Raw genomic sequence first — 15,957 nt, 5'->3', positions numbered from 1 at the left:
AAAAAAAAAAAAAAAAAAAAAAGAGAGAGGGGCTAATATATTTAAATATATTAAAATATAAATATATATTTCTGTTTATATTATATAATAAATGTATAAATGGCAAATTTTATTTCAAACAGTTGTAGCGAATCAGCTCATGGGGAAATATGAATAATTAATCATAACTAGTTATAATTAATTATAAATATTTAGATCCGCTGTAGATATTTACTTGACCTCTCAGGGTCAACTGTCTGTCACCTCTAGGCAATAAACCCAGTGATATCAGCGTTGGTTGCCATGGAACCAGAGGCCTGTTCTGCCCTCCTGAGGTGTTACGCATTTCGGGGGAAGGGTCCATAGGTCCTCATATGGCTTGTTAACTGAGGGGTGTTACAGAGTATTTGTTAAATATAGCTAACAAAATATATATTGTGTGTTTGATTGGTCCAGACGCTACACAGTAATAATTTATAACATTGCTATTCAGTATTAGATATTTTTTATTTGTTTTATAATTCATGTATTATATTATAATTTACTGTTTAAAGGTTTGTGTTCAGTAAGATTTTTTTTTTAATAAATTAATTAATACTTTTATTCAGCAAAGACAAATTAAATTGGTCAAAAGTGTCAGTAAAGACCTTTATAACGGTAAAAGAGATTTCACGTTCAAATAAATGCTGTTCTATTAAGCAAAAATTTTTTCAACTGATAATAATAAGAAATGTTTTTTGATCACCAAATCGGCAAATTGGGATAATGTGACAATGAAGACTGGAGTAAAAATTGGCTTTACCATCACAGGTATAAATTACATTTTAAAATATATTCAAATAGAACACAGTTATTTGAAATCATAAAAATGTTTCACAATATTACTCAAATAAATGTAATCAAATAAATGCAGCCTTGGTGAGCTTAAAACACTTCTTTCAAAAACATTGAAAAGTCTGTCCAGCCACAAATTTTTGAATGTGTACAATGTGTAATTTTGAGAAAGAAACTTATTTAATGCAGTGCTTACTCAAAATTCACTGTGTGCACTATCCCATGACAATGCTGTTGACTCACAGTGTTTTGAATCTTCCACTTCTGTTAATCGGCAAACAGGCATGGGTTATCTGTCGACGCCTCTCAAAATAACTGAATATCAGCCTATTAATCATCCTGCCCGATATATCGGTTTATGGTGACAATGTACCACTGTACCACGAGAAGCTCATTTATGTTGAGTTTTTGTATGGCATCATATCTCTCAGTGAATAATGATAATGCTCAGTAGAGCCATATTGAAGCACTGCATAATAATATGTGGCTCTCATATTCTACGCGTCACCATAATCCATTTTCATTGCCGCTTGGCCCACGCCGGAGCTCAGCGCATTTGGTGTCATAGAACCGTAGAGCAAATATGGTATTATGAGAATACATTAGAATGCAGCAATAACACGCTGATGTTTTGTGAAGGCCCAGCCCATAATAAAAGGAGTAACAGCGTTCCTGCCCAGCCAGTTTGCTTAAACATGGAGTTCATAGTAAAAGTCTTCTCAGAAACTGCCACTTTAGTGCACCTCTGCTTGTGTTTGCTCTTTCTGTGGAGTGAAGAAATGAGAGGACGTAATGGATTGTGAAAGTGAAGTATGAAGAAAGAGAGAGAAGGCAGTTTTTTTCAGTGTGCCTCATGATATATTTATAGTCAATGTGACACACTTGCCTCTCATGTCAGTGCAGGGATTAGCAGGTAGCTTATGCACAGCTCTGATGAAAAGCCAGTGAAAGAGATGGATGTGCCAGGGTTAATAAGAACAGGATGGATGGAAGAAGAGAGAAGGAAAGACTGGTGTTGGCAGCACATCCAAAGCAAATAAAAATGCTTATCCAAGATCTTTTGATCTCATAAAAATACATTATTTCATAATTTTCTACGTTGCTAATTGACTATTCACACAGAAATTCATATATGTATTTAATATTATTGAAATTATTAAATATTAATGTTTATATATCATTTACAGTGACATGTTTGTATTTATTTTATAATTATTTTATTATTTTTGTAATTTGTATTCATATAATGTCATTTAATAATATTCAATATTTTTAAAGTTATAGCCAAAATTATTATTTTTTTAATTTGTTCTTGACTTTTTGGTCCCTACATTATTCCTTTATTTCCATTTGTGTTATTTCCAAGTGCAATGACCTTAACTATTAAATTAGTATTGTTATTGTTATATTGTTTATAATATATGTGAATATATTCATACCTGTAAATGTATATAACATATATAAATGCTTATTTTATTAATATTTTGTTATTTTATTATTAATTATATTTCTACTAATATTTCTACATATTATATATGTTTTTTAATAAAATTATGGTTAAAATTATTAACATTTATTTAGTTTTCTATGCAAAATAAATAGTGAAATAAATAAATGTATTTACTTTTTGGTCTCTACTTAATTACTTCCATTTGTGTTATTTTAAAATTATTAACATTTATTTAGTTTTCTATACAAAATAAATGGTGAAATAAATAAATGTATTTACTTTTTGGTCTCTGCTTAATTACTTCCATTTGTGTTATTTTATTTTATTTTGTACTATTTTTAGAACTATTATTCTAAAATTAAAAAATATCCTGGCTCTTCCAAGCTTTATAATGCCAGTGAATAAAATGTTGAAATTTTGAAGCCCAAAAAAAGTGTTTCCATCCATCATAAAAAGTGCTCCACGCGGCTCTGGGGGGTTAATAAAGACCTTCTGAAGCGAAGTGATGCTTTTGTGTAAGAAAAATATCCAGTGAGAATATGCTAGTCTTGTGAGAACCAAGTTTTGTTTATAGCATTTTTAATTATAACTCTGATTGTATTCGTCATATACACCTAGGATGACTTGAGAGTGAGTAAATCATGGGATAATTTTCATTTTTGGGTGAACTATCCCTTTAATAATAAAGTGTGAGAAAATCTGTCCAGCCTTTGGTCGTGACTCTGACAGTTTTGTTCTGAAATCTCTCTTTAGAATGTTTTTTATTTTATAAAATGTCCATGTACTGTTAATAAAGAGTCTATATTATTAAATGGATAGCCTGCTATATTTCAGAAGCCTCAATTTTCACAGAAAAAACATTTAGACAAGAACTTCCCGACTGTCGCTTTTCCAGTCAATAAAAGCGAGTGACTGTAGTATTAGGCTTTTAAGGGTATTTAAGAGAGATTTATGAAGAAGCATTTGTTTGTGAGGTATTGTAGTATTGTCAGCAGAGAGAGAGACAGTCCTTCACCGGAGTCATTTCTCCCGTGGTATTAGAGCCGTATGTTACAGTGCGTCTCGCTTGTGAAGTGGGTATATGTGCCCACGGGCGGAGACGAACATGGCACATTGATTATTCGTACAAGCAGCTCAGTCTGACGGGTGAGATCCTGCCGGAATTTATGTAATGTAGCCACATGCACGAGGAATTCCTGCATGCCTCTGGAGGCCCGCTAATATATTCGTCTGCATTTGTCTGTGCATGGAACAGCATGGATCTCACCTCGACTCAGAGGCTCCACTCGGTGCATTTCGCCAGTGGGGAAGATCTTTGCGCATCTGTAATACATAGAGCCATCCGGGAGATCGTATGCAGTGTGAGAGTCAGGTGACTTGCCCTCTTAGACGAGAAGCGCTGTGTTTGACTAGAGCTCCCTTGATATCCGATTGCACTCATAGCTGATATGTGTATCGACCCGTCAGCTGTTGACAGCCCTGTCATGTTGTTTTCTCAAGATTCTCGCTGTTTCTGTGTTTAATGCTGCAGTGTGATGTCTTTAATTAAAAATCCCTCTCTCTTTCAGGCAGCAGTAGCTCTGCAGCAGGTGGAATGGCAGGAGGTGTATCCTATGGACTTCTATTCCAATCAGAGCCTGGGAGCCTGGACTCCTAATCACCCAGACAACCAACCGAAAAGACCTTCACGCAAGCCCATGCAGGTGTGTGTATGTTGAGGTTATTGGGGAAAAAAAGTGCAATGTATTCAGACTCACCAGCACGTACATTCAAATTCACTTTCTCTAATGCTGATGAAATGTGGTTTTTCAGATGCAGAGTTAACTAGTATTAAAAATAAAATATGATAAATAAATATACTCTTTATTTGCATAGTTGCATCTACATGCTGTATGTTTGAGAACCACTGAGTTTAAGAAATAATCCCTGACATTGATTTATGCTGAAATGAAAATTATATCACAGTGCCACCTAGTGATGAAGTGCTAACAGAGAATCTGGGCATATGTTCTTGCACTAAAACACACTATCAACTGTGAACATGTGTACTTGCGGGAGTGATGTTTGGTGTTATTAGTTTCTCAAGGCCTGTATGGCTCATCAGTGAGTAGCAGCAGCATGTGTGAAATATTCCTGTCTTAAAATATTGAAGGGTCAGTGTTAATAGAACTTATTCAGCATCCTACTGTTTTTTTTTTATATGTTTCATGCTGGAAAAGCTGATGTCGGTATTGATATTGTCTTTGTTAGTCTGCACACAAGACTGAAGCTCATTGAACTTTCGGTTTTATTTTATTGCAGTTGATGTTTCAAATATATTGTTGCAGCCATTTATTTGTGATGATTTACATTTGTTTATTATTATTATTATTAATTGTATTATGTGTACTTTTATAGTTGTATTTATAAATTTTTTGTTTAAAGGTGGGGTAAGGGATTTCTGGTAGCCAATGTTGACATTTGAAATCACCAAAACAAACACGCCCCTACCCCAAAAGGGTCTCGCCCCTATTTTGATAGCTCTGCCCCACACATACATACGCAACCCAGGCAACGATTCGTTCTGTGAAACAAAGCAAAACCAATGTTACACCGTGTCTACACCGGGCGCGAGTGGCGCTTTTTTATCCGCCATCTCTATCTTTCTGTCGCTCGACTCGCTAATGTCCGTCATGTGCACTGAACGCTCTCTCCTCCACATCATGAGTAGACACGCCCCTTACTGCTGATTGGCTGCAAGTTTGTTTTGCTAGGCGGCCCGAATCAGTTTTCTAAAGCGTTTTTGAAAAATCACTTACCCAACCTTTAAGTGCTGTCCACCTGTCGGGTTTTAGTGTTGTATGCATCACCATATAGGAGCGGGGAATAGGAAGTTGGGATAGATCGTGTTTGGATATGGGGCATGGTGGTAGCTCACAGTTTTTGAGCACTTCGTTATTTTGGCTCTTTTTTGTTGTTGTTGGAAATAAGAACTGAATTTAGAAATGCTTTTGAAACAAAACAATGGCGTCTAATAAACGTAATAAAATACTGAAATGAAGTTTGGAGTGGAGTGCGTACAAAATGACCGCTGAATCCACGGCCTAATTCAAGAGACCGACACATATATCTTGCCTAACAAGAGAGGCTATTCACAAAACAGTGATATTAACAGTGATAAATCACGTTTCCATTGATCATTTGTTTTTAAATGTTTAAATAATATTAAGGAACTATTCATTTATTTATTTTAGAGTACTGTTCTAAAGTTTGTGGTCGGTAAGTTTTTTTGTAATGTTTTTGAAATAAGCCTCTTATGCTCACCAAGGCTACATTTATTTGATCAGAAATACAGTAAAAACAGTAATATTGTGAAATATTATTACAACTTAACTATTTTTCATTTGAATATATCTTAAAATATAATTTTTTCCTGTGTTGGCAAAGCTGAATTTTCAGCAGCCATTACTCCAGTCTACAGTGTCACGTGATCCTTCAGAAATCTAATATGCTGATTTGGTGCACAGAAAATGTTTATTATTATCGATGTTGAAAACAGTGAAACCAAGACACTGTTTTTTTTTTTTGTTTAGTTTTTTTTTTTTCAGGCTTTCTTTGATGAATAGAAAGTTTAAAAGAGCAGCATTTATTTGAAATGGAAATCTTTTGTAACATTATAAATGTCTTTACTGTCACTTTTGACCAATTTAATGCATCCTTGCTGATTAAAAGTATTAATTTCCATTGTAATATATATATATATATATATATATAGTAGTTTTATTTATTTATTTAATATGAGGATATGTGTGTTTCAAACCTGCCATAATTAGTGACAGATAAATTAACAATGTCATTTATTTTCCGAATCTTTGAAAATCTGTGCAAAAATAACCACAAACTCATCTTTGATGTTGTTTCTCCTCGTTACCCAGAATCAGCTTAGCATTTCTGGATCATAGTTTTAGTCACAAAGGAGAAAAAGCTGCACTTAGTGTGTGATTAGTTGTGTAAAGTGCATCAGTACAACAGAAACAAGAAACTGAGTTTTTTAAATCCGCACAGGGCAATGATCTTCTGTTTTGTAATTTGCTTGGATTTACAGTAATCTCTCTTTGTCTTCCCACAGAAGGCAGGTTCAGATGCCGGTCAGCAGGTGAGGAGCTGTGGCTGTGAGCAGAGCGACTCCTATGGCTGCCAGCCGGAATAAATGCAGCCCTGAGCACGGCCAACCACAGATCATCATGGACATCTGCAGAAGACAAGCGACCCAATTAGATCTCACTATGGACATCTCAGTCCAACATCCTTCATCAAATCAGCCCTCGGTTGAAACGCACTATGAGTGAGAGATGCAAAAATATGCAAGTGAGAGAGAAAGAAAGAAGTCTATGTGTGAGAGGAAGACAAAAATATGAGTGTGTGTGTGTGTGTGTGTGTGTTTTGTGCACTGACATGTCACTGGTTAGTGATAATCAGAGATAATCCGTTGAAAAAAGTGCTGACCCTGAATGCACAATGTTTCGTCTTTCGTCACTTAGAAAGGAGCTGCCGGCCACTTTGCATAAGTGAGCTTCATCCTTTCAAAATTACAGCGGGAAAGCAAAGCGTGTTCAGAATTATTCTTCTGCAGAGGAAGATAATACTTATTCTGAATTTCAACTCTTGACTTTTTTTATTTCCCATTATGCTGGGATGAGAGGTTCTCCAACAGAAATGAGCTCTTTGAATGTTTTGTACAGGATATGTTTTAGTTACGCGCAAAATAAAACTAAATGTTTACAATTTACTGTCAGACTTTGATTAACTGCTGCTGTACGAATGCCAGTATATATTTTGTCTTTTGTAATCACTCAACAATGAAATCCAGGATGGATCAGCAGTCAACTGAAAACACATGGAGCCAATTTCCCTAAAGCGGAATAGGCAGAGTCTTGGACGAACTTTGGCTGTCAGTAGTAATTATTCATAATGAAATCTTTTATAGTCTTAGACTAAACATTATCTGTGTCCAGGAAAGCAGCCATGTTCCTGTGAATCTGGCACTGATGATGCTGACTCTGTGTAAGATTATCAGCACAGGCCTCTGTCAAACTAGTTTACCCCTTTAGTTGTCTTCTCTTGTTAATCAATCTCCTTTATTTATTTATTTATAAAATGTTTCTAAGTAAAGATGCAATGAATAAAATGTGATTTTTTTTTTGTTTGTTTCTGTCTTTTAAAAAAATCAAAATAACATTTGTAAATAGATTACACATTGAAGAATTAACTTTTTTTTCCCCCAGTCAGCATGTGTTCCTTTAAATTTGTACAAATGTATTATTATTATTATTATTATTAGTCCAACATTTATGGGATAATAATGATTTGTACTTGACTTGTAATGTTTACTTTCAAGTGTTTGCCTGGGAATTCCCTGTAAATCAGGCATAAATTCACAATAACTTTACAAAGCTGAAATTATCGATGTTGGCAACAGTTGTGCTGCCAAATATTTTTTTGGAAATTGATACTTTTTTCAGGATTCTTTGATGAATAAAAAGTTCAAAAGAACAGCATTTATTCAAAATATAAATCTTTTCTAACAATATAAATCTTTGCTATCACTTATAATCACTATTGCATTTAACACATCCTTGCTGAATAAAAGTTTTAATTTCTTTCAAAAAAAGAAGGAATAAAAATTTACTGACCCCAAACCTTTGAACGGTAGTGTATATTGTTAGAAAAGATTTATATTTTGAATAAATGCTGTTCTTTTTAAAACTTTTTATTCATCAAAGAATCCTGAAAAAAAGTATCACAGGTTCCAAAAAAATATTAAGCAGCACAACAGTTTCCAGCACTGATAATAAATCAGCATATTAGAATGATTTCTGAAGGATCATGTGACACTGAAGACTGGAGTAATGATGCTGAAAATTCAGCTTTGCATCACAGGAATAAATTAGATTTTAATGTATATTAAAATAGAAAAACGTTATTTTACATCATAATAATATTTCACAATATTAAATTTTTTCCTGTATTTATGATCAAATAAATGCAGCCTTGATGGGCATAAGAAACGCCTGTAAAAAAAAAACATTAAAAATCATTCTGATCCCAAACTTTTGACCGTGTGTGTGTATATATATATATATATAATTATTTATTGTTGTTTTATGGAATAATAATTATTAGAAATATAATTAAGAGTAATAATTATTTTTACTATTTATTATTATTGTAATATATTTAAAAAAATAAAAGTAAAATATAAATATATTGAATAAAATATTAGTATGAATTCATTCAAATTAATTAATAGGAATTATTGTCATTTTTACTCTTTTACTATATTTGTTGTTATTTTTAGTAGTAGTATTAAAATAAAAAAATAAAGTTCTGCAGTTATCAGTTAAGTTTTTGCTGAGTTTGCAGGCAGGCCTGGTCATACTTTAATGCCACTCTGTATCAGTTTATACATGTTAGTGCATTTTATTTGATAACTTGTGTATTAAATAACGCATATCATTTCTTCAGGTTAAGTATTCCTATTTATCAGTGTCCACTAGGTGATGCTGTCTGACTGATCATACAGCGAGTGTTACCTGATAGTTAAGCCAATGCTGTTTGCTGTTGGTGATTGATTTATTGCTTTATTTTGCATGGCAGTGTATGAAAACCCAGTGTGATTTAGTTGCCGGTGTGGCGATCACTTCCAGATGTGATGAGGTTGTCTCTCCTCCACACACATTTCTGTGGCTGTATAGGCATTCATTTCCTGTCTCATAGGAAGTGCACAAGAACCGACAGAAAGAGCTGAGAGATGCTCGGATTTCTATGTCTCTCTGCCAGTGAGTGCATAGATGCTGAGCTCATGAGGACTAACAAAAGTTCATCAAGAATCTCATGATATTTACCATATGTGTGTCACGCTGCTGCTAGGAAGATGATGGAGACGATAACGAAGATCATATAAACAAATCATTTTAATGGTAAGCCACAAGATGAAGAGGTACTAACACACAGGATAACATTCAACAATAACAGACAACCAAAGAAACTGAGGTGGGAACTTAAATACACAGACAAGAGAGGGACTAAATGACTTAATTAACTAGACACAGGTGAACCTAACTAACATAATCAAGGGGGAAACAGAAAGTAGGTCAAAGGAACACGTGGGGTGAATGAAAACAAACTCAAAATCCATGAACAGAACAGAACCGTGACAATGTGCACCTGTTCCTCAGTAGACAAGCCTTCTTGAGTAAATTAGCACAAATCTAATTTTCATTTAGTTCTTTTAGGGGTTTTTTTTCTTTGTTGTTCATCATGTTTTACCTTCAGATGTTGAGGTTTATCATGCTTGTAGGATGACTCCACCCATATAAAAGTATTATGGTGGCACCAAGGTCTAGTGAAGGTTTTTGATGATTATGATGCTTTGAAACAATCCATGGTACTAAACGAACACCATATCGATATATATCATGGAATGTATATATGCCAATAAAGTTACATATGCAAAAAACATGGTAATATCATGCTACTTTTGCACCAATATGGACATTTTAGCCAATACAGAAACTGCATAAAGGCATTTAGTTTCTACATTCTTCATTACATTTTCCATTTAAATAAACCAAGTTAATAATAATAATAATTTAAGTTATACATTCTCTCTCTATACATTCCCTATATATATATACACACACACACACACACACATATATATATATACACATATATATGTATATATATATACATGTGTATATATATATATATATATGTGTGTGTGTGTGTATATACTGTATATATATGTATAGAGAAAGAATGTATAACTTAACTATTATTATTATTAACTTGGTTTATTTACATGGAAAATATAATGAATGTAGAAACTAAGTGCCTGTATATAGTCACTATAGTATATAATATAGGAATTATTATTAATATAGTATAGTTACAATATAGTTAATTGATTGGCTAAACTGTTTTTAAATATATTTAGAAAACAACATATGTAAATATATTACTTTTTATTATTAGTAGCAGTAATAGTAGTTTATTTAAATTATAAATATAAGAAAATATTACAAACTCTGATTAAACATTTTATTAAAATCAAGTATTTTATTATTGTAATTAATATATTAAATTCATACTACATTAAATACATTGGCACATTTTACTTAACAGACTGATACTGATAACATTGAAGAGTCAGATTTATTGTTCAATACCAATATAACCACCAGTATTTTATGCATTCCTAGAAATAGAGCTCTATATCTGAAAGTGCTGTGGCCAGAAAGACATCTTACTGTCGATTGTACTTTGCCATCAATGTGACGGTAAGTGTAACAATGGAGAAATTATGGTTTTTATAAAAGCTGTGACTCATATAAAATACATTTTTTTATCCAGCCTATGCTTAGCCTATGAAAAAACATATATCTTGGCAGTGTGTTTTATTGTGCAGTGTGTGTGTTTGTTTGCATATGTATCTGAGCTTTTGTCTCTTGTTCTGATCGGATTCGAGCGGGAGTGGGCCGCTTTCGTCAAGTGCCTGGCAAAGTGTTTATCTTCCTGCTACAGGAAACACTGAGTCACCTCTGTCGCTATCATGTTTCTGAGCTTTATTTTCTAGCGCGCTTCCATTTTCTCAATTTCCCTCTTTTGTATACCATCTATGTCCTAATTGTATACTCATTTTCACACACTTCACCCACCCACAAACAAGGACAAAATGGATCTATTGACTGGCCTTTAACCATGTCTATCAGACATGGTGCAGTGGCCACAAGGAACAGAAGCATTTGTGTTTATTTTTGTGTTCTCAGTAGGGACTCCTAGATACACTCCGTACCTGCCGGCCACCTGAGCGCAGACCCGCTGAACATCAGCACCGCTCCATATTCACTGCAGATTAGCCCACTTCATCTCATTTCATCTGCACTCCAGACTCATTAGATTATCCGTTAAACCATTAAGACCACTTTACTGGAATCAGATGAAGCCATGTCCTTGGCAATACAGAATTCCAATGGGAATCATTATTTGCAGTGTTATTTAATCAGAAGGAAGACTTTATTTGCATCTTACATGTAAAGCATAGTATAAGTACCCCAGTCAGTATATACATAAAATCTCAGTGAAAGATGTTATTGTATATCTGAATGTAAGACATACTGTACACGCAAATTTGATGTCTTCACTGCTTTTATATATATTATAAAAACAGCTGGTACACTGCAAAAACAAAACAAAAATCTGTAATTTCAATCAAAAAGAATTGCTACATTTCTACTGCACAAACCTCTTTTTTAATTCCTTTACCTTATAAATGATGTAGTTTATCTTTGTGTGGGTCACACTGTGCATTCAATACATGTTTATTAGCCATTATTCAGTCTTGATTAACTTTAGTTCATCATTTTACTACCTGTATTTTAACATTGGTTATCAGTATTTGATGTAGTTGCAGTGGGTTGGTATATTAAATCTAGGCCTTAGTTAGTTATAGGGCTATGTACAGTTATGAACTGCAAAATACATGGTGCTGTAATTTCTGAAACTTTCTTTTTTTCTTATTTTTACTATGTAGAAAGAGAAAACAAATTATACCTGATACAGTTAGAAGACCAAAAGTGACCAAAATGACAGTCTGGAGTGAAATTAAATGTGAGATTGGATTTTTCAGAGAAACTATAATCAGCTGAAGTGAATCATATAGAACTGAAATGAGGGAAGTTGGAGATGTACAAAAAAGAAGATGGATGACAATTAACTGTGAAAGTGAGGGAGAAATATCAAGTGTTGAAAGGAGATGAGTAATTATGTGTGGGAGGTCAGTCTGTCCTGTATGATACGGCCAAAAACACCTCTACACAATCCAACATTACTACAATTAAGTTTTACCACCATCCTTTGTATTATTACCGGCTATGCGTCGCTGTTGGAGATACCAACTTGGTGAATTGTGTATTTCTATTAACAATCCTTCTGGAAGCTCTTTGGTTTTGAAGGACAGTCCAATTAGAGTGTCCCTGTTTGGTCGTGATTTGTCTTGATTTTGATTTTGTTTTTTCTGTCATCTTTGATTAGATTGCTGAAATGTGTTTGATGCAGGACAGTCTCCCTTCAGGACCAGAGTACAATTTACTCTTGCACTTTTCCAATTAACAACTGACAAACAAATAGTAATAGATACTCTAAAGATCTAAATTCATAGCAAATAAATGTGTGCTGTGGTTTCCAGAACTTAACATAAAAATATGTAACCAGATCTGAGGAGTTAATGTTTGGCATTTGCGTTAACATATATTTTACTGTAGCTAAATATACAGCAAAATATAGCACCTTAACACAGGCAGAAGATGAAAGCTCAAGTGATCACTCTGGCTGTGACCCAATTCTCACACTACCCATCCTAATTAATATGTAAAATTAAATTTAGGGCATCCCTAAGTATGATGCCAAAGGCCTGAAAAATATAATTCAACAGATCTTTATTAAGTGATGGAATTTAAAGTAATTGATACAAAATGCAAATTAATACAAATAGCATAATGCAAAATGACATTACATGGTAGTGAGGACCAAGAATGGGGTACTACCTTAATATGCACTCAGAAATAAGTACATTCATATCACCAAAAAAATAAATAAATACTTTTAGTGTGTAGTGTTTGCAAACTGGTACATAGTGAGTTCATCAAAATAGACATTTCCATTGATCAAAGCTAGTTAATTTAAAATATATCTAAAATATATCTATATCAATATGTAGTAATAAATAAATAATGCATAAATTACCCTGGTCTGAATTTAGTAATGCACAAATAAAATACATAAATAATCATAATAAAATACATAATTCAGAAAATAAAATACAGAAAAGAAATAACTTCAATTAAAAATAATACATTTGTATCAAGACTGAGACAATTTGTGGCTTATAAAACATTTAGAGAATGGATGAGTGAGATGCTGAAGTTTCTGCCCCCTAGCGACCATGGCTGTAGACTGTTACCAGAAGTGCTGTTGCTACAGTAACAATCTAATGCCACGGTCGCCATGGAGACAGCAAGAGAGGAAAGAAGGGTTTGCAATGGAAACTGTAGACGAGCTAACCTGATTGGCTGGCCGGCTACGACACAGCCCACATATTCAGCACAGGGGTTTCCAGGGTAGATGACATAGATTCCTGCTCAGCGTTCTTAAAGCTGTACTAACCATGCTCATGTGGACTTTACAAGGTTCTCTGTATTCTTTCAGCAGTTGAATAGTCTGTGGATGGTTGCCAGACGTCAGTAGCCATGACTGTAGACTGTTACTGTACTTTCAGGCACATTTAGCAGTAAGCAGTCTAGAGCCAAGGTATTGATGCACTGACCTTGGATGCATTCGCACTTTTCGAGTGTATTATTTCCATGTATTTACTATTATGTCTTGTTTTTTCTGAGCCTTGAAAATAAATCAAAACGATCTTTAAAATATTTGTTAAAATGAATACATTTTAAGAGGCATTTATGTTCATTTCAAATGTAAAATATTACATTTTTAGTATTTTGATACACAAAAGAGCTAACTGTCTAAAAATCTCTCTAAACAATAAGCAAGCATCTCAGATGGCAGCTATAAATACGAAAGCAGTTTTCCTGGCCCGGAATGACACCACGAGAGTCCATAATGGCATGGCCCGCTTCCACAACTCTGTATTGATTGCAGTGGAGATTATCGGACTGACTCTCTCCCAGGATTTTAGCTGTTTGTGGTTATGATGGTAGGGGGTTATGCAAGCCTAATTCAGTAACATGCTCTGACGTCCATGCTGTTGATGTTATGTGTAGTGACATCATAAACTGACTGCCGCTGGAGCCGAGAGGAAAAACTAAAGTGTCACTTAGAGGTGCCGCTTGGTGTGACCCTGTAGTGTAGTCATTATATAGTATCTCTTTTCCTGTTGTGTTACTCAGTATTTCTGTTTATGCAATGCTCAGTGACTAAGTCTGTGAGCTTTTATAAGTGGCCTTCATTTGCATCATTCAAATAGGTGAGAGATTGCAGGTGCTGTCAAATCACAGAACACTTTTTCATTTCGGAGATGAGATATAGTGGTGCTAACAAATATGACTTGCTAAAGACATTGCTAGTTGACAGAAAACAATGAGCCTTTTAGATATGCTGACTATATCAGTTTTTAAAGGAATAGTAACCCAATAATTGACTTTTTGTTATAATTTACTCATCTTCAGGTTGTTTCAAATCAAACCCATTGTAAAAACACAAAAGTGGGTTTATGTAGAATAACCTCAGATGTGAGGCAGAATGAGTCAGTCGCCATTCACTTTTATTTCTATGGCAAAATGATGCAATAAAAGTAATTCTGAAAGTAAGTCATACAAGTTTGGAACAACATGAGAATTAGTATTTCATTTTTGGGTTTAGACATTTCTCAGATTATCTTCTTTTATGTTCCACAGAAGAAAGAAAGTATAGCCGGTTTGAAGTAACATGAGCGTGAGTAATTGATGACAGAATTTTCATTTTGGGGTGAACTATCCCTTTAAGTTTCAAGTGAAGATTATGGTTTGTTTTCTGCTTGAAACCATAGTTGCTGCTGTCCATGGTGCTGACAGGGATTGATTTTTCAATTGATTTTTACCACTTCAAAATAGTTATACATTTGTGATCGTTTTAGTAGTAATAAAAATAATAGCTAAAATCTGTTTAATTGAATTAAATCCATTTAATTAGTCAGGAATAGCCAGGTGGTGCATGCACAGAGGGAGGGAAATAAAACGAAACTATTGAAAACAATTGAGCTGAAATGTTGATGTTCTGTAAGTAAAGACTTATTTGTGCTTGTCTGCATTACTAGAACCCATCCCAAGATTTCATTTTAGCCTTTTCCCTCATACAGTCTCCTGTTCATTTAGATCAGGGTTCCTCAATAGGCGGCCCGTGAGAGAACAATGTTTGGGCCGCGCTAATGTCAAATAATGTGGCATGAAAATTCAAACGCAGCATCAGAAAGCGACATTAACTTACATCGTGTCTACACCGGACGCGAGCTGCGCGGCGCGACGCAAAAAAATGCAATAGAATCAGCGCGATAATCAGCTGATGTTGTCAAATACATATCTATGGTCTACACTGTGTGCGGCGCGGCGCGACAAATCCCCGACAGTAAACTGCTGACTCGTTCTATTTATGACGTACTGAAACAAAGTTCAAATGATTTGCAATGCTTTGTCGCGTCCAGTGTAGATACGTTGTGACAGCAAAAACATGGCGAGTGAAAAGAAAAGTAGAAAAGACACGGAAAATAGATGATAATGTGAATGGACTGAGCAGTTTTGAGTGAGTGACTGACTGATACCATCTCTGTTATGGAATACACGTGTTGGTTCGCAGTGAGTTCACAGTTTTAACATAGCCTAGCCTACCACAAGTTTGCTTTCATTTATTTTCAAGATCTGAGGTAAACATCTATTGTTGCTTTCACTATGGCTATAAAGATCACGCAAAATAATATTCAAACTCCCATTAGACACTTTTAACATTGAATAAAGCACATAATTATTACCTGAGATTATCACTGTCATATTTTGTATGTTGTTCCTGCCGGGACGTCACAGAAAATAAAAAAACATTTCTAAAATAGAATTCCGTGTCGCTTATTGTCACGTGTCGCTGTCGCGGGTGGTTAGGACAAAAAC

General features: G+C 34.3%; 1 protein-coding gene across 1 annotated transcript in view; it reads left to right on the top strand.

Moving 5' to 3' along the window:
- LOC107744807 (diphthamide biosynthesis protein 1-like) overlaps nucleotides 1–7,003 on the top strand; it is an 85,594-nt gene extending 78,591 nt beyond the window's left edge. Inside the window, exons 10-11 of the mRNA XM_016558632.1 lie at nucleotides 3,832–3,966; nucleotides 6,372–7,003. Coding sequence (XP_016414118.1) covers nucleotides 3,832–3,966; nucleotides 6,372–6,452 — 216 coding nt within the window. The 3' untranslated portion in view covers nucleotides 6,453–7,003. The remainder of the gene's footprint in view (nucleotides 1–3,831; nucleotides 3,967–6,371) is intronic.
- Nucleotides 7,004–15,957: the final 8,954 nt, after the last annotated feature.

Source organism: Sinocyclocheilus rhinocerous, unplaced genomic scaffold, assembly GCF_001515625.1.
Source record: "Sinocyclocheilus rhinocerous isolate Xijiao unplaced genomic scaffold, SAMN03320098_v1.1 scaffold738, whole genome shotgun sequence".
Classification (NCBI taxonomy): Eukaryota; Metazoa; Chordata; class Actinopteri; order Cypriniformes; family Cyprinidae; genus Sinocyclocheilus; species Sinocyclocheilus rhinocerous.
The sequence above is the reverse complement of the archived record's forward strand: the minus strand, read 5'-3'. Positions and strand labels throughout refer to the sequence as shown.